The sequence below is a fragment of the Pogoniulus pusillus genome, chromosome 36 (genome assembly GCF_015220805.1).
Source record: "Pogoniulus pusillus isolate bPogPus1 chromosome 36, bPogPus1.pri, whole genome shotgun sequence".
NCBI classification, from domain to species: domain Eukaryota; kingdom Metazoa; phylum Chordata; class Aves; order Piciformes; family Lybiidae; genus Pogoniulus; species Pogoniulus pusillus.
The window spans coordinates 77,681-95,292 of NC_087299.1; the positions used below are offsets into that span (position 1 = coordinate 77,681).

At 52.8% G+C, this 17,612-nt stretch overlaps 1 protein-coding gene across 1 annotated transcript; it reads right to left on the reverse strand.

Moving 5' to 3' along the window:
* Positions 1-7,392: 7,392 nt before the first annotated feature.
* On the reverse strand, positions 7,393-14,827 carry LOC135190484 (claudin-19-like). Its single transcript, XM_064171888.1, has 6 exons — positions 13,125-14,827; positions 12,041-12,386; positions 10,789-10,953; positions 10,487-10,574; positions 9,293-9,439; positions 7,393-7,753 (listed from the first exon to the last, which is right to left on the reverse strand). Exons 1-6 carry the CDS (start codon positions 13,251-13,253, stop codon positions 7,705-7,707), a joined length of 924 nt encoding a protein of 307 aa, XP_064027958.1. The 5' UTR covers positions 13,254-14,827; the 3' UTR covers positions 7,393-7,704.
* Positions 14,828-17,612: the final 2,785 nt, after the last annotated feature.

Consider the following 17,612-nt stretch of genomic DNA (forward strand, 5'->3'; position numbering starts at 1 on the left):
GAGCATTCCCTCCTTCAGGCTTCCTCTCCTTCATCCAGGGTCTGGAGCCCATAGGGGAGCTCAGCCTTAGGGGTAAAGACTGAAGCACAGAAGGCATTCAGCAGCTCTGCCTTCTCTGCACCCTCAGTTCTCAGGCTGCCTCCTGGCCCTGCCCCACACCTGCCCTCTGCTTTCTTGTTCTACTTCCTTTGCCAGCTTCAGTTCCAGGAGGGCTTTGGCTTTCCTTGTTGCCTCCCTACAAGCCCTGACAACTTCTCTGTAGCTCTCCCAAGTGACCAATCCCTTCTTCCATGAATTGTAAGTTTCTTTCTTCCCTGAGAGTTCCTGCAGGAGCTCCTTGCTCAGCCATACAGCTCTTCTAGCACAGCTACCTGATGTTTCATTCAGGGGCACACAGCTGGCTCGGGCTTGGAGGAAGTGGTCTTTAAAAATTAACCAACTTTCCTGGGCTCCTTTCCCCTCCAGAGTCTTAGCCCATGGGATTGCTGCCAGCATGTCCCTGAAGAGCACAAAGTTAGCTCTGCAGAAGTCCAGGGCTGCAATTCTACTTGTTGGTGTGATGGTTTGGGTGTTCCCTGCCACTCCACACTTTAGAAATCACCCAGACTAGGCTTAGCCTGCTCTGGAAATATGAATTAAGCTTTTATTTACAGCAGCACAATATACAAGCAGATATTTACAGTATATACAGTTATAGACAGAAATATACAAGGTAAAAGGTAATACAGCAACACAAGTCCCTTCCCAGAAACCTGAGTCCCCAGGAGGAGCTTTCAACCACCCCTGCACCATCCCCCTACCCTTCTCAACCTTACCCCAGTCCCAAGGAAGAAGCAAGGTTAAGAAGCAAGGTGGGATAGCCAAAATGGAGGGTGTGTTAGAGAGATGCAGCTCAGCTGGAAGCCCAAGCTAGAGGTGAAAATGGTGCTGAGTGTGTGTTACCAAATGTTTGTGTTTCTCATTCCCATACTTCTCAGCAAGGCGAAGCAGACATCACCACTGGTTTGATTGCACAGCCTACGATCTAGTCCTACTCACCAAAACGTTCTAGCTAGCTTCAAACTAGCACAGTTGGCCTGATTCTACCCTCTAGAATACTAAACTCCACCATGTCATGTTCACTGTCCCCAAGGCTGCTCCCGACCTTAATGTCCTCAATCAGTCCCTCTTCATTAGTTAATACAAGGTCCAGCAGTGCAGCTCTCCTAGTTGGCTCCTCCACTGCCTGCATCAAGAAATTATCATCAATACGCTGCAAGAGCCTCTTGGACTGTCTGTGCCTGGCTGTGTGAGCTGCCCAGCAAACATCAGGGTGGTTGAAGTCTCCCATGAGTACCAAGGAGTTAGCTCTAGAGGCTACCTCCAGCTGTTTGTAGAAGGCCTCATCAACATCTTACTCCTAGTTTCATCTCCTTTCCCACATCCTGTAATTCTTACCCACAATCTATTGACCTGTTCTGCCTCTCCCCTTGGATGGAACTCAGCACATTTCAGTTGCTCTCACACATGGAGAGCAACTCCCCCATCTCATCTTGCTGCTCTATCCTTGCTGAACAGTCCAGAGCCATCCATGACAACATTCCAGCCATGGGAGCTGTGCCACAATATCTCAGTGATGGCCTAACGCTCCTCCTCCTTATCCCCCATGCTCCGTGCAGTGGTGTGTAAGCATTTCAGAGAGGATTCATCTCTTGGCTTTCACTCTTGCAGTTAGTCCATTCCCAGCCTCTTTCATGGCCTCCAATCTAGCAGTAAGCTCTGCGTGTGCCAATTCCTCATTACTTGATTCCTTCAAAGAGTTCTTGTGTGTCCCCAGCACGCCTCAGGGTAATAGGCTGAAGGCTCTTGTTAGCCTCCCACCCTGATGTGCCATCTCTTGTATCCTCTCCAGCACACAACTCATTGTTATCTGCCTCCTCTGAGATAGCAGCAGAGCTGACACATCGCCCCACAGTTGTCTCAGGCTTGCTCAATAGTAAGCCTGGCTTTCACCCTCTCCCCTATCCAACCTAGTTTAAAGCCTGGTTAGTGAACCCAGCTAAGCCCTGCAATATGAATCTTCCTCCACTTGTGGAGAGGTGCAGCCCATCTGCTGCCAGCAGACCTGGCATCATGTAGGGGGCCCTGTGGCCAAAACAGCCAAAATCCTGCTGGAGGCAGCAGGCTGAAAGTCAGGAGTTAGAGTTAGGCAGGTGAGTCCTCCTCATTCTTTCAGGGTTAGTCCCTTCAAGAGGGAGAAGAGAAAAGATTATTAACTGTGCCCCCCCTCCCTTGACCAGTTGACCCTAGGCCCTGAAGTCTCTCTTTACAGCCTTGAATTTTCTTCCTCTAAGGTCACCATAGCCTATCTGGAAGGTTAACAATGGGTAGTAATCTGTGGGCTATACCAGAGAGGGAAGCCTTCTTACCACATCCTGGACCTGGGCCCCTCGTAGACAGCAGACCTCCCTTTGGAGTGGGTCAGGTCTGCCTGCTGGGCCTTCTGTTGCCTTCAAAAGGGAGTCTCCTATAACAGTGACTCTCCTTTTTGATGTAAGATGTTTGTCTGGTGGGCTTAGGCTTCCTCCAAGCCAGATGATTCACCTTCCTCACTGGCCACTTGTACCTGCAGGACATCAGACCTGTTCTGCAAGGGCACCTGGTGGGCACTGTTAATAACTGAAGCAACTGAAGCAATAACTTTTAATTAAACCTCTTAATTACTGACTAGGAGTGAGTGGCCTAAGGTGTGTTGGGTCCCCATATGATTGCATCAGAAGAGTGGAAGTGGCTGGAGAAAGAAGTTAAAATGAGAGGAGGATCCTTAAACCCCTTTTTGAGGCAGGCAGCCAGTAACTAAGATGCTTTTTCGTTCCCATGATGTGGAAAACAAGAGATAACAATTGCAGTGCTTGGGACAGCACAGCCTGTCAGCCTCTGGGGACGCTGCTGTGACGCTGGAAGCTGGTCTCCCACCTGCCTAGCACCTGGGGCTGCTCTAAACATTTCAGAATTGTTGCCTAACCGACTACTGTTTGGGGAAGAAATTGCCTTTTCTCGCTGCGTCTCACAAACCCTCCTGTCCCTACAGCCTCTGAGCACTCCCCTGCCTGCCCCTGCTGCCCACAATTCACACGAATTTCCAGTCCATGGATTGTATTTCAGAGGTACACTTGGAGGGGGTCAGGTTTGTTTTGGGTTAGTTCTTTCCTCAGTAATCCTGCATGGCACTGAGCTGTGGGGGTCTTGGCAGTGCAATAAGGGCTTGTCAAATCCTTAAGATTCAGCCCCACACAGGCATGCAGATGCCTAATGGGTGCAGTAGCTGCAGCTTGAGTTTGGCTTATCCCCTTTTCACAGATTCACAGATTTAAGAGAGTGTGCCAGGTTGGAAGGGACCCTTAAAGGGTGTCTTGCCCAACCCCCCTGCACTCAGCAGTGACATCTCCAACTAGACCAGGATGCTGTAGCCACATCAAATCTGACCTTGAATGTCACCAGGAATGGGGCCTCAGCCACATCTCTGGGTGACCTGGTCCAGTGTTCCACCAGTCTCATTGTGAACTTCCTCCTGTTGTCCAACCTAAATCTCCCCTGCTCCAATTCTGAACCATTGCTCCTCATCCTACCTCCACAGGCCCTTCTGAACAGCCCTCTCCAGCTCTCCTGTAGCCCCTTTCAGGTATTAGAAGCCTGCTCAAAGGTCTCCCTAAAGCCTCTTCAGTCTGAACAACCCCAAATCCCTCAACCTGATCCCCAGAGGAGGTTCTCCAGCCCTCTGATTGTCTTTGTGGGCTCCTGTGGATACTCTCCAGCAGTTCCATGTCCCTCTTGTGTTGGGGGTCACATAGCTGGACACAGCACTGCAGGTGAGGTCCCAGCAGAGCAGAGGAGCAGACTCGTTTGGTAGGTGTGATGGTTTGGATGTGACCCGCCCCCCACTTTGGAAATCGCCCGGACTCTGGAAATTGAATGAAGCTTTATATTCACAGCTTAGCACAAGAGACAAGCAGCTACAGACAGAAATCAAGTTAAAAGGTACTACAGAAACACAGCAGCCCTCCCAGAAACCTGAGTCCCCAGCAGGGGCTCTCAACCACCTTTCCACCTTCCTCCCACTCCTCAATCTCACCCAAGATCTTGCCTTTTGTTTAAGGTACTATGGAGGGTCAGCCAGGGGGTTAGGAAGCAGATGGGTTAGTCACACAGACGGCAGGTTAGGTTAGAGAGAGAGAGAAGTTCAGCCTAAAGCCCAGACAGCGACTCTGTTATCTGTATTTGTGTTCTTGTTCTCATACATCTCAGCAAGCCTAGGAGTGAAGCAGACCTCACCATTGTTTCCTTTTCACAGCCTGTAATCTCGTTCTTCTCACCAAAACATTCTAGCTAGGCTCAAACTAGCACAGTGGCAGGTTCAGCACTTTGGCACAGAATGATGAATCAGCACTGAAAGCACCCAGGAGCATTTGTGAGCCTTTGTTCCCCAGCAGTTATGTCTCTGGGAGTTTAGAATCACAGAACCAGTCAGGGCTGGAAGGGACCACAAGAATCATCCAGATCCAACTCCCCTGGCCACAGTCCCATCCAGCCTGGCCTTAAACACCTCCAGGGATGGGTCCCCAACCACCTCCCTGGGCAACCCAGTCCAGCCTCTCACCACTCTCATGGTGCAGAACTTCCTCCTCACATCCAAGTTGACTCTCCTCACCTCCAGCTTTGCTCCATTCCCCCCAGTCTGTCACTACCTGAGTTTATGGTACTTATACCTCCATGACAGGTGAAACTCTGGTGTGACCCCCCCAAACAATACAGAACTGCAGCTGGTGCTGCCAGAACATCCCAAATCTTTGTGTGCAGTGAGAGCTGCTGTGGCTAAGGGAAAAATAAAAGAAATAAAGATGGTCTCTTTGTTGGGGTCACCTCCTGGAGGTGGAGAGGACTCTCCAGATGCTGGTGGAGCAAGGGAACAAATAAGAATGAACAGAAATGAATAAACCATCAAATTCCTGGGGCTCAGACCTGTGACCTGGACAAGGGAACTGAACGTACCCCTAGTAGGTTTGCAGACAACGCCAGGCTTGGTGGGATGCTGATCTGCTAGAGGGTTGGAGGCTCTACAGAGAGACCTCGCCAGGCTAGATTGATGCAATAGGGCCAACTGTGTAAGATTCGGTAAATACCAGGTGATGAGTTCTGTGCTTGGGCCACAACAACCCCAGCAGCACTGCAGGCTTGAGGAGGAGTGGTTGGAAAGCTACTCAGCAGAGAAGAATCTAGAGTTGTCACTTGCTCCCTGGGTTAGGACAAGGAGCAATGGGTGTAAGTTGCAGCAAAAGAGGTTCCACCTCAACACAAGGAGGAACTTCTTCACTGTAGGGGTCACAGAGAACTGGAACAAGCTTCCCAGGGAGGTTGTGGAGTCTCCTTCTCTGGAGACTCTCAAGGCCTGTCTGGTTGTGTTCCTCTGTGATCTGCGTTAGATAGGATTGTCCTGCTCTGGCAGGGGGGGGGACTTGATCTCCTTGGGTCCCTTCCAACCCCTAACATCCTGTGATCCTGTGATCCTGTGTTAAAAGAGAGCCAGTTGAAGATGAGCCAGGGTGTGGCCAGGTGGCCAAAAAGGCTCCCAACGTCCTGGCCTGGATCAGCAGTGGTGTGGCCAGCAGGAGCAGAGCAGGGACTGAGCCTCTGTGTGCTGGTGAGACCACACCTTGAGTGCTGGTTGCAGCTTTGGGGCCCTCATGCCAAGGACAATGAAGGGCTGGAGTGTGTCCGGAGAAGTGCAACAAAGCTGGGGAAGGATCTAGAGAACAGGGCTGAGGAGAAGCAACTGAAGGACTTGGGAGTGTTTAGTCTGAAAAGGAGGCTAAAGGAAGACTATCTGGCTCTCTACAATGCCTTGAAAGGAGGTTGGAGCCTGCTGGGATCTCTTCAACCAAATAGCAAGTGACAGCCCGAGAGGAAAAGGCCTCAAGCTGCACCAGGGGAGGTTCAGGTTGGACATTAGGAATGATTTCTTCACTGAAAGGGTTCTCAGGCAGTGGAACAGACTGCCCAGGGAGGTGGTTGGGTCAGCTGGAGGTGTTTGGGTTGCATAGATGTGGCGCTGAGGGACATGGTTTAGTCAAGGGCTTGTCAGTGTTAGACTAAGGATTGGACTGGATGATCTGAAAGGGCTTTTCCAGTCCGGGCAGTTGTGTGAGTTTAGAACAGCCCCAGTTCAGCAGCATGAGCGCAGCCCTCCCCATGCAGCCTGGCCCCCAATCAAGGGCAACACTGCACAGAGACATCTCTTTGCTAACCCTAACAGGGGGCAGTGAAAGAGATTCCTTCATTAGTTTAATTTTTCCCCCGTTCTCCTCTATTGTTCATGTGGAATTTCAGTGTCATGGTGATTTGCTGCAATTTGCTGTGACCTTGGCCCCTGGGGGGCTCATTTTTCCTTTTCCATCATCTCTACCTACTTAAAAATATTATTTCATGGGTTTTTGAACGCAAGCAAAAGGTAAGACCAGGAACCTAAACACTGCTCCTCACATTGCTTTTATTAAATGAAAGATGCTGCTGGTGGGGGAAAAGTACCTGGCTGAGCCTGGACATGGCAGGGGCAGATCCCACACAAAGCAGTGAGCCTGACATCCTCTTCCCACCTTCTGCCCCACTTTGCCCTGTGCAAAAGACACAGAGGACTGTCCAGAGAACAGGGCAGGGCCTTTGTACCCCCAAACATGTTATCACTGTTCAACTATTTTCTCACACACATCCCCTTCATTTGATGTACTTCCAGCCTGATCCAAGAGTGAGCCATGGAAATGTCACAGGAGCCACCAAGTGTGTGCTTTTTGAGGTGGAGGAGGGTCTGTTGTGGAGCAGGTGCTGCAGACAGGGCAAGGCAGCTAAGATAGTGACCATGCAAAAAACCTGGCTGGAAAACATTCCCCAAAGACAACCAGGAAGAGCATCCCCGGATGGGGGGGTCCTGCCCCTCTGCAGGGAAAGTAAAAATCAGCTTAAATTAGCAAAGTGCCTGACGAAGGACAGGCCAGCTCTGAACTGATGGCAAATGGGAGAAGATAAGGAAGAGTCCAGCTTGCAGGTCCCCAACAGGAGAACGCTGGTGGCATTTCGGCCTCAAGAAGAGCCACCAAACAGTGGCTGCAAGCAGAAGCTGCTGGGACCAACCCTGCTGCATGGGACACCCCAGCTTTTCTAGGGTTTCACCTTAAATTGAGGGATTTTTAAGGCCACATCCCCTCTTTTGAGAGTGACACATGGCACAAGACTCGAGACATTGATCCTCACACTTGCCCAGAGGTAGCTCAGCATGGGCAAGAAGCTCCTGCGGGCACCAGCTGTAAAGGAGCTGCTTGTGGGGACGGGAAGGGGGAGAACAAAGAGATGATATTAGAGTCATGCCCGTAATGGGGAATATTTTAATCCCACCGAGACACAATTTTTAGTACAAATAACTGACCAAAAAAATGCATTTAGCTTCCCCCCAGCCCCATTCTCCTGACCATGCCCCATAGAAAAGTTAGTGTCATTTCCTATTAAAAGAACAAAACCCTCCTGGGCAGTGCCACGGTGTGGAACGACTTTGGGCTGATTTCTTGTTGTTACAGAGCAGGATTTTCCTTCCTCACTGCAGCAGCTTTGGGGGTGTTTGGGGAGGGGAACCCCGTCAGCTAGGTGCAGTCACTCAAGCACCCAATGGGTGTAGCCAGGCTACGAGCCCGGCTCTCCCCCGACAGCTGAAGACAATTTGAGAGGGGGTCTGCGATTTAAAAGAGAAAGAGGCTGTTAGTGCCCCCGAGCAAGGAGACATCAACCCCTGTCTGGAATTACTGTGATTCCCCCGTCGGCAGAGCCAGACCCGCCGTAGTGCTGTGGGCATGAAATGGCACCGAGGAAAGCAAAAGAAAACAGGGGGGAATAAAACAAAATAAAATAGGGGAAAGTAAACCAGAGAAAAATAAAAATAGAGGAAAGTAAAGTAAAATACAGTAGAGGTAAAACAAAATAAAGAAGGGAAAAATGAAAGAGGAAGATAAAGGAAAGTAAATCAGGGAGAAAAAAAAACAACAAACAAAATAAGAGGAAAAGGAAAATGGGGACGACGACGACCAAAACAAAATATAGGAAAATAAAATTAAAAAGGAAAATAAAAATGCAGAACAAATTAAAACAACATTGGGCAAAGCAAAACTGGAAAGGTCAGCTGCTCCAGCTAGCAGGGATTTGGGAAAAAACAAAAACCAAAACATAAATCCCCCGCAATGTTCAAGCAGTTTGGATCATTTCCATGTTTTGGGCACATCAGGTGGCCCAGCTCGGGCAGGACGGAGGCCCGGTGGGCTCGGGGGATTTGCGGCTGGAAGCGGAGCTCCGAACCGTGCCGAGCCGTAAGCGGCCGTGCAGTCTGGGTAGGAGGTAGAGGCTATGGGCACGTCCACAGCTGATGTTTCAAGCGCCAGCTCCCGGGCTCCTGGCAGGGTTTGGACACGGCGGGGAGGCAGCAGAGCTCAGGGGCCGGTCCCTCTGTACCCGAACGAGCTGCGCCGGGCAGCAGAACCAAAACAACCCCTGCTCTGTGTGCACAGCCCAGCTTTTCCTGCATTAATTTGCCCAACGCTTTCTTCTTCAGCTTAACGAGGCCCCATACCTGTGCCTGGTGAGAACTAAGCCCAGAGCAGGTTTTAGCTCAGCTGGAGCAATCAAGCTTATATAAAGAATTAATAACAATTAACAGGAACTTGAAAGCCACCTGGCTTTCGGCAAGCACTGGGACAGGGCAGTGCCTGCAGCCCAAAAAACATCCCTCTGCCCAAAGCAGGGCACGGGGACACTCGAGTTGGGCTTGGTCAGGTGGAGGTGGGCAGCAGCTTCATCCCAGGCAAACCAAGTGCTGGTTTGGCTCCCCAAAACGTGGGGTGGGGAGGAGTGTCCCAGCATAAAGCACTGCTGTGATGCACACCCCCACAGGACCAGCAGCGTGGGCAGCGGCAGCGCCCAGTCATTCTGCTGGCAGACACAGTCCAGCCACCCACATCCTGGACATCCCAGGGAAGGCAAACATGTCCAGCTAGGGGCAGCTTGGCAGGGATGCATATGGGAGTTAGGACCCCCAAATCCCCCTATTTTAGAGGATGGTGCTGCAAAGGGTGCTGAAACCTGAAAGTTGAGGAAGAGGATGAGAAAGGTCTCATGGAGCATCCGGAGACCAGGCAGGGTTGGGAGTGCCAGGGTCTTGCCTAGTTTTGAGAGGGAGGAAGGCACTTGGTGGCAGGAGGGAAGGGTTGGGGATCAGACATACTCCCGAGACATGGAAGGCTGTGACTGCCGGTAGTACTGCTGGCCTTGGCGGGCCTTGGCAGGGCAGGAGCAGCACAGGAGGGACCCTCCGAGCATGGTGAGGCTGGCGGCGCCCCAGCCGATGAAGAGAGCTGAGCCAAACTCATACCTGAGGCAAGAGAGAGAGGGGAGCATCAGGATGAGGGTGCAGAAAAGACAAGGAACGAAGAAAGATGGGCAAAGGATGCTTCACATCTTAATAAGGCCACAAGTCAGACGTTCTTTTCTCTGCAGTCATCCTTGTCTTTCACATGGGTTAGATCCAGCTACTGTGGTGCACAGCATCCTATCAAGGTGGCAGTTGGAAGGGATCTCCAGACATCAGTAGACGCACCCAGACAAGAAGATTCCACAGCCTCTCGGGGCAGCCTGCTCCAGGGCTACAGCAACCGCACACCAAAAAAAAGTTCCGGTTTGTGCTTGTTGCCCTTTGTCCTGCTACTGTTACTTGTCTTGCCCCACCCTATTGCCCCTCATCCTTTAGCTCCTGCTGAGTATTGACCAGATCTGTTCTCAGGCTGCCTCCTCCAGGGCCAACAGCTCCAGGGCTCTCAGCCTTTCCTCCTCACAGAGATGCTCCAGGTCCCTGCACATCCTTGCAGCCTCTGTTGGATTCTCTCCAACAGTTCCCTGTCTCTCTTCACCCAGGATTGCAGATGTGGCCTCACCAGGGTAGAGAAGGAGAACCTCCCTCAGCCTGTTGGTCAGACAAGAGACCATTTGCCTTCTTGACCACAAGGTCACATTGCTGGCTTATGGTGAACTTGACCATCAGCACTCCCAGGTCCTTTACCACAGAACTGTTTCCCAGCAGGTCACACTTCACCTGTGCTGGTGCAGGGGGTTATTCCTTCCCATGTGCAGAATCCTACATTCACCCTTGTTGTACTTCATGAGCTTCCTCTGCCCAGCTCTCTCCATTTTCCCCTTGCTTTAATCCTCCCTTGCACTGAAATTCTGCAGAGTGCTCTCACTCTGTCCCTCTGTAAAGTCACCAACTTTACCATCAGGGAGATCTTCTGCAACACGGCATCTGTGAGGTGGCAGAGGGTCCCACCCCATGTGGCACATCTGTCTAAGACCCCATATATTGCTCAGACCTGCAAGGCATAAGATGAGATTTAGGCAAAGAGCATCCTGTGAGCTGGACTCTCACCTGGCATTGATGGGGACGCTGCTCTCTCTGAAGAACTCGTAGGTCACCTGTGTTGCGTACAAGGACACAGCAGCCAATGTGCACAGACCTGGTCACAGAATCACAGAAGAGGTTAGGTTGGAAGGGACCTTTGAATGTCATCTAATCTAACCTTGCAGTAACCAGGGACATCTACAACTAAACATCAAATGCTGAACATGAGCAACAGCAGCTCATCACCAAACCTCTCCCCTTGCTCCACCAAACAGATTCACAAAGCATTCAGATTTTATGCACCAGAGAGGCACCTGGAGTTGCCTTACCAGAAAGAACAAAGAGGACACCTCCAGCAACAGCGATGCGGCTCTTGGTAACAGGATCCTCTTCACCTACTTTGGTGCATTTCATGCCCACCACGCTCACGATGATGCCAAAGAAGCCCAGGAGGAGAGAAATCACCATGAGAGCCCGGGAAGTCTGGATGTGAACTGCAAGGGGTGGGGAGAAAAGCTGCTCACTAGCTTGTGCCAGTCTCTGAAAACAAGGTCACCTCGTCCCATGCTGAGGACGAACCTGTCCTTAACCCTGTCCTCACTGCATGGCTCTGCATCACCCTTTCCCCATATTGTGCAGACACCTCCACTCCAGGCACTGCCCCTGATGCCTGACCTTTCTCTCTGCCACAGTCATCCTCACCCTGATTTTCCGAGCTGGGAAACACCTCACCTACAAGGTCCTCAAACATCACAAGAGTGGTGCAGTCTGGGCTTGTGATGTCCTCATGCAGCAGTCAGTCCCTACCTGGAACTCAAAACCCCAGGGGTGGGAGCAAGTGGGTTCAAGCCCATGGGGAAAAGAGAGCCTCAGACACACAGCAGAGATAGAGGCCAAGGGGAACTCAGAGCTGTGGGGTGGGGCTTAGCCACACAGTTGGAGTTTAAATCAGTGGAGGGGGAAAGGGGGCTTAGACCCTTTTGAGGGGAGTTCGAGCACATTAGAGGGGCTTGGATCCATGGCTGATGGGAGTCTCTGACCTGCTGGGGGCTCAGACCACTGAAGGGGCACGGGGTTTCAGACCCATAGGGGCATTCAGATGTGTGGAGTATACAGACTTGTTGCAGGGGATCCAGAACCTGTTGTGGGGCTCAAAAGCACGGGAGGTGGGGTTCAAATTCATTGGGTGGGGGTGTCAAACCCATAGGAGGGGCTCAGACCCATGGTGAATGTTCAGACTCTCACGGGGAGTCAAACCCACACAGAGGGGCTCAGAGCAGTGTGGAGGGGGGGTCGTTTCAAACCCACAGAGAGGCTCAGACCTCTACAGGGCCTCAGCCCCACAGCAGGACTTCAGCCCCATAGTAGCCGCTGTTTCAAACCCAGGGAGGGATCCAGATATAAGAGGGGGAATCAGACCCGCAAGAGGAGCTCGGCCCCGTGCAGCGTCGAGGGCCTGCCAAACCCGCAGTGGGGCTCTGCCCTGCCACGGCAAAGGGCAGCTCGGACCGACGCGGGAGCCCGGACGCCAGCCGCGACAGCGCTGTCCCGCGGCAGCAGCGGGGCCCCGTCCGTACTCACCGTCTAGGGAGAGTAGCGAATCGTGCAGGCGGCACTGGACCTGCCCGGTGCTTTGAGCGGCGCAGCTCATCCACAGCCCCTCATGCAGCCCTACGGCCGTGATGATCGCGTCCCCTGCGTACGAGCTCTGCCGCCACTGAGGCAATGCCGCTGCCGCCAGCGCCGCCACCCAGCCGCACAGAGCCGCCAGGTACCCAGCCAGCTCCCGTGCCCCGCCGCCCATCGCCGCCGCCGCCGCCCGGACCCCGCCGCCGCCCGCTGCTGTCCCGGCTCCACCCCGGCCCCGCCCCGGCAGGACCGGAGGGGCTAGGGGAGGGAAGAGGCGAGGGGCAGCTGCTGGAGGGGTCTGGGTATTGGGAGAGGCAGATCGGGAGTTAGGGAGGGGAGGTTTGGGCCCGGGCGAGGAGGACGGTTTGGGTCCTGGGGAGTGCCCTGTAGGGCATGGGGGAGGATCGGACCCTAGCAGGGAGGTTCAGGTCTTGAGGGAGATGGAGACTCCCCTCGGCAACAGTGGAGAGAGATGGGAAAATGGGGGACCTCATGGGAGGCAGGGAAGAGGGGCTGGAGGGGGTGAGCCCCGACCCCATCCATGCTGTCCTGCACCGCAGCCACGAGTCGGGACCCCACCTCCAAAGCCGCAGAGGCGCCGGGGGTGGCTCCAGGAATTCAACACGAGCGTGGGGAAGGGATCATGCCCTCTGCACGACCGGACCTGCCCCTCCAGGCACACTCCAGGCCCAACAAGAGCCTCCATTGATGGCAGCATCCCCCCCTAGAAGGGGAACGCAGGGTGTGGGGTGACACGTGCCACCACCTTGGTGACCCCAAGCAAGCAGCAGCCCCAGGACCTGGCAATCGTTAACCGCTGCAGCCTCATCAGCAGTCTGCTCACGCACATGGCCAGCCAGGGCTGGACACCACAATGGTGGACAACCACCACTGGGACCATGCATTTGTCTGGGAGAAACCAACCACCAGTACTCTCCTTTCTCAGCCCGATACTGAGCAGGACCTGCCCTAAACCATCTCCAAGTACTCTGTGTGTGCAGAGTTCTGCAGCGTGGGGCAGGATTTATTTACTCACATTCCCTGGATGGTTATGGTAATGGCCAGGGCTGGATACAAGTGGGAACAATTTGATGCCCTGTTCCAGGGTGCCACCATGTTCAATGTCCTTCTTGTTCAAGGACAGCTCCCTCCTCCCTGAAGTCATGGGCTCCTTCCCACACTGCAGGAGTGGGGTCCAGGGGATGCTGTGGGCTTCATGGAATCACAGAAACACAGAAACATGCAGGTTGGCAAAGCCCCTCAGGAGCACCAAGTCCAACCTATAACCTTACTCTACAGGATTCACCTTAAAGCAGATCCCTAAGCACTGCATCACAGCCAGGGTAGGTGACTCCACCACCTCCCTGGGCAGCTCATTCCAGTCCCTGGCCACTCTCTCAGTGAAAAACTTTTTTCTAATGTCCAATCTAAACCTCTCCAGCCTCAGCTTGAGGCCATTCCCCCTTCTTCTGTCTCCAGTTACCTGTGAGAAGAGGCCAGCAGCAGCCTCTCCACAATGTCCCTTCAGGTAGTTGTAGACAGCAATGAGGTTGCTCCTCAGCCTCCTCTGTTTCACACTACCCATCCCCAGCTCCCTCAGTTGCTCCTCATTGGATTTATTCTCCAGGCCCTTCACAGTTTCTGTGTCCTCCTTTGGATCCACTCCAGCACCTTCACATCTCTTCTGTATTGCGGTGCCCAAAACTGAATACGATACTCAAGGTGTGGCCTCACCAAAGCTGAGTCCAAAGGGACAATCCCCTCCCTGCTCCTGCTGGACACAGCTTTTCTAATCTAAGCCAGGATGCCATTGGCCTTCTTGGCCGCCTGGGCGCACTGCTGGCTCACATTCGGCCGCCTGGGCGCACTGCTGGCTCACATTCGGCCGCCTGGGCGCACTGCTGGCTCACATTCGGCCGCCTGGGCGCACTGCTGGCTCACATTCGGCCGCCTGGGTGCACTGCTGGCTCACATTCGGCCGCCTGGGAGCACTGCTGACTCACATTCGGTTGCCTGGGAGCACTGCTGGCTCACATTCGGCCGCCTGGGAGCACTGCTGACTCACATTCGGCTGCCTGGGAGCACTGCTGGCTCACATTCGGCCGCCTGGGAGCACTGCTGACTCACATTCGGTTGCCTGGGAGCACTGCTGGCTCACATTCGGCCGCCCGGGCGCACTGCTGGCTCACATTCGGCCGCCTGGGCGCACTGCTGGCTCACATTCGGCTCCTGTCTATTACAATCCTCAGGTCCCTTTCTGCCAGCAGCTCTCCAGCCACACTGCCTCAAGCCTGGAGTGTTGCTTGGGGTTGTTGTGACCCAAGTGCAGGACCTGGCACTTGGCCTTGTTGAAATTCATCCCATCAATGTTGGCTGTGCTAGTTTGAAGCAGGGTAGAATATTTTGGTGAGAAAAAGTAGATCATAGGCTATGAAAAGAAAACCATTGGTAATGTCTACTCCCCTCACAGTCTCACTGAGATGTATGGGAACAAGAAGGGTAAACAATAGATAACACTTTCACCAATTTTGACTTCACTCTTGGGCTGGACTTTGACTGAGCTGCATCTCCCTAACCTCACCTGCCACTCACCTTTGCTTCTTAACCTCTTGGCTGCACCTCTATTCTTCTTTAGGACTGGGGTAAGGTTGAGAGGGGTAGGGGGAAGGTGCAGGGGTGGTTGAGAGCCCCTCCTGGGGACTCAGGTTTCTGGGAGGGGAGTTGTGGTTCTGTATTACTTTTACCTTGTATATTTCTGTATATAACTGTATATATATTGTAAATAGCTGCTTGTATATTGTGCTAGCTGTAAATAAATAGCTTCATTTATATTCCCAGAGCCTGGCTGAATCTAGTTGGGTACTTCTAAAGTGTGGGGGGGCAGGGTACACCCAAACCACCACATTGGCACATTGGTCTAAGCTTATCCAAGTCCCTCTGTTGAGTCTCTGTACCCTCATTCACATCAACACTGCCACCTAACTTGGTGTCATCTGTAAACTCTCTGCTGACACTTTCTATGCCTGAATCAAGGTCATCAATGAGGAGGTTGAACAGAAGTGGTCTAACACAGATCCCTGAGGAACACTACCAGTGCCCACCTGCTAGCCAGATTTAACTCCATTGACCACCACTCCCTGGGTCTTCCTGCCCAGCAGTGCTCAGCCAATCCACAAATAGCCAATTCATCTACAAGAATTTTGTGGGGAACAGTATCAAAGGCTTTTCCAAAGCCTAGGAATACAACATCCACAGTCTCTCTTTCATTCAGCAGCTGGGTAACCTTGGCATAGATCAGGTTGGTCAGGCAGGACTTGCCCCTCATAAACCCACGCTGACTGGGCCTGAGCCCCTGTGTGTTGTCTGTATGATGTAGGAGGCATTTGAGATGCCCTGCTCCATGCCCTTCCTTGGCACTGAGGTCAGACTGACAGGTCTGTAGTTTTCCAGATCCTCCTTTCTCCCCTTCTTGTAGAGAGGTGTCACATTTGCTGCCCTCCAGGCCATTGGCACCTCCCCAGCTAGCCAGGACCTCTGGTAAATAATGGAAAGTGGTTGGCTAGCAGTCTGACAATTCTCTCAGCACCCTTGGGTGCAGCCCATCCAGCCCCACAGACTTGTGCATGTCTAAGTGGCACAGCAGGTCGGTGACCACTGCCTCATTTATTGTGATGTCCTTATTGCAATTCCCCTCCCTGACTCGTGCTTCACAAGGGCGGGGTGCCCAGGGCACTGCTGGACCCAGCACTAAAGACTGAGGCAAAGTAGGCATTGAGCAGCCCAGCCTTCTCCGCATTCTTAGGCAGTAGGTTTGCTTCTGATTCAAGAGGATGGAGATTTTCTCTCGTCCTCCTTTTGCTGTCAGTGGATTTATAGAAACATTTTTATTAACAGCTGTAGCTAGGTTAAGCTCCTGCTGTGCTTTGGCTCTCCTCATTTTCTCCCTGCATAGTTTTGCTACATCTTTATAGTGCTCACAAGAGCCCTGTCCCCTCTTCCAAAGGCCAGAGACTCTCCTTTTTTTCTTGAGGCCCAGCCCAAGAGGGCTGGAGCCCTCCCTGCTGCCTTGTCCTCCGGCACACAGGCACAGCCTGCTCCAGTGCCTTTCAGATTTCCCTTTTGAAGTGAGTCCAACCCTCCTGGACTCCTAAATTCTTCAGGATGGCTTCCCAAGGGACTTTGTCTGTCAGCCTCCTAAACAGGCCAAAGTTTGCCCTCTGGAAGTCCCAGGTGGCAGTTTTACTGACCCTTCTTCTTGTTTCCCCAGGGGTAGAGAACTGGATCATCTCATGATCACCAGCGTCCAGATAGTCTCCAACCTCTGCTTCCCCCACTAGTCCTTCTCTGTTCGCAAGAAGCAGATCCAGGAGGGCACCTTCCCTGCTTGGGTCTCTCACCAGTTGTGTCAGGAAGTTCTCCACAGACTCCAGGTATCTCCAGGAGTTCTCTCCCTGCTGCGTTGAATTTCCAGCAGACACCCAGGAAGTTGAAGTCTCCCACATGACCGAGGGGCAGCAATCATGAGACCTCCCTCAGCTGCTTACAAAACATGTTGCCTACCTCTTCATCCTGTCCAAGTGGCCTACAGCATACTCCTCTCACAGTGCTGCCCCTGCTGCCCTTACTCCTGCTTCTCACCCGTAATTACCCAACTCTGTCATCACTTTCATTCATTTGTGTGGTTTCATATGCTTCCCTAACACCGAGGGCCACTCCACCCTGCCTCTCTCTTCTGGAGTTGGTACCTTTTGGCTGCAGCTGTGAGAGTCATCCCACCAGGCTCCTGTGACGGATGCTATGTCATAGCTCCTCTGCAGTACGGTGGCCTCCAGCTCCTCCTGTCCATTGCCCATGCTGTGTGCATTGTGTGTAAACATTTCAGGGAGGGAGCTGAGTACATAGTTTTAAACCTTGAGGCAGGGAAGTCCTTCTGGTTGTCTAAGATACCAACACACTGCTCCACGAGTGACGACTACCAGCCCCAGGGTTCTCAGCAAGGCCAGCTACATCCCTGTCCCCTTTAAAACTAGTTTCAAAGGGTTGCAGCACCCACAGGACCTGCTTGCCCCTAAAATCTCCCTTGTTGCCCCAAAACCCATAGAATCATTGAATGGCTGGATCTTTAGGCCATTGAGTCCAACCTCCTGCACTCAGCAGGGACATCTGCAACTAGAGCAGGTTGCTCAGAGCCCTGAACAACCTCACCTGGAACGTTCCAGAGATGAAGAATCTCCCATTTCTCTGGGCAACCTGGGCCAGGGACTCACCACCCTCAGTGTCAAACATTTCTCTCCTCTCTCCACTCTCAATCTCCCCCTTTTAAGTTTCAAACCATCACCCCTTGGCCTGCCACAACAGGCCCTGCTCAGAAGTCTGTTCCCAGCTTTCTGCTTGGCCCCTTCTAGCACTTGAAGGCCACCAGAAAGTGTCCCTGGAGCCTTCTCTTCTCCAGGCTGAATAAGCCAGCATTGCTATAGCCTCCCCTGCCCATGTCTCTCCTGAGCTGAGGACTCCAGAGCTTTCA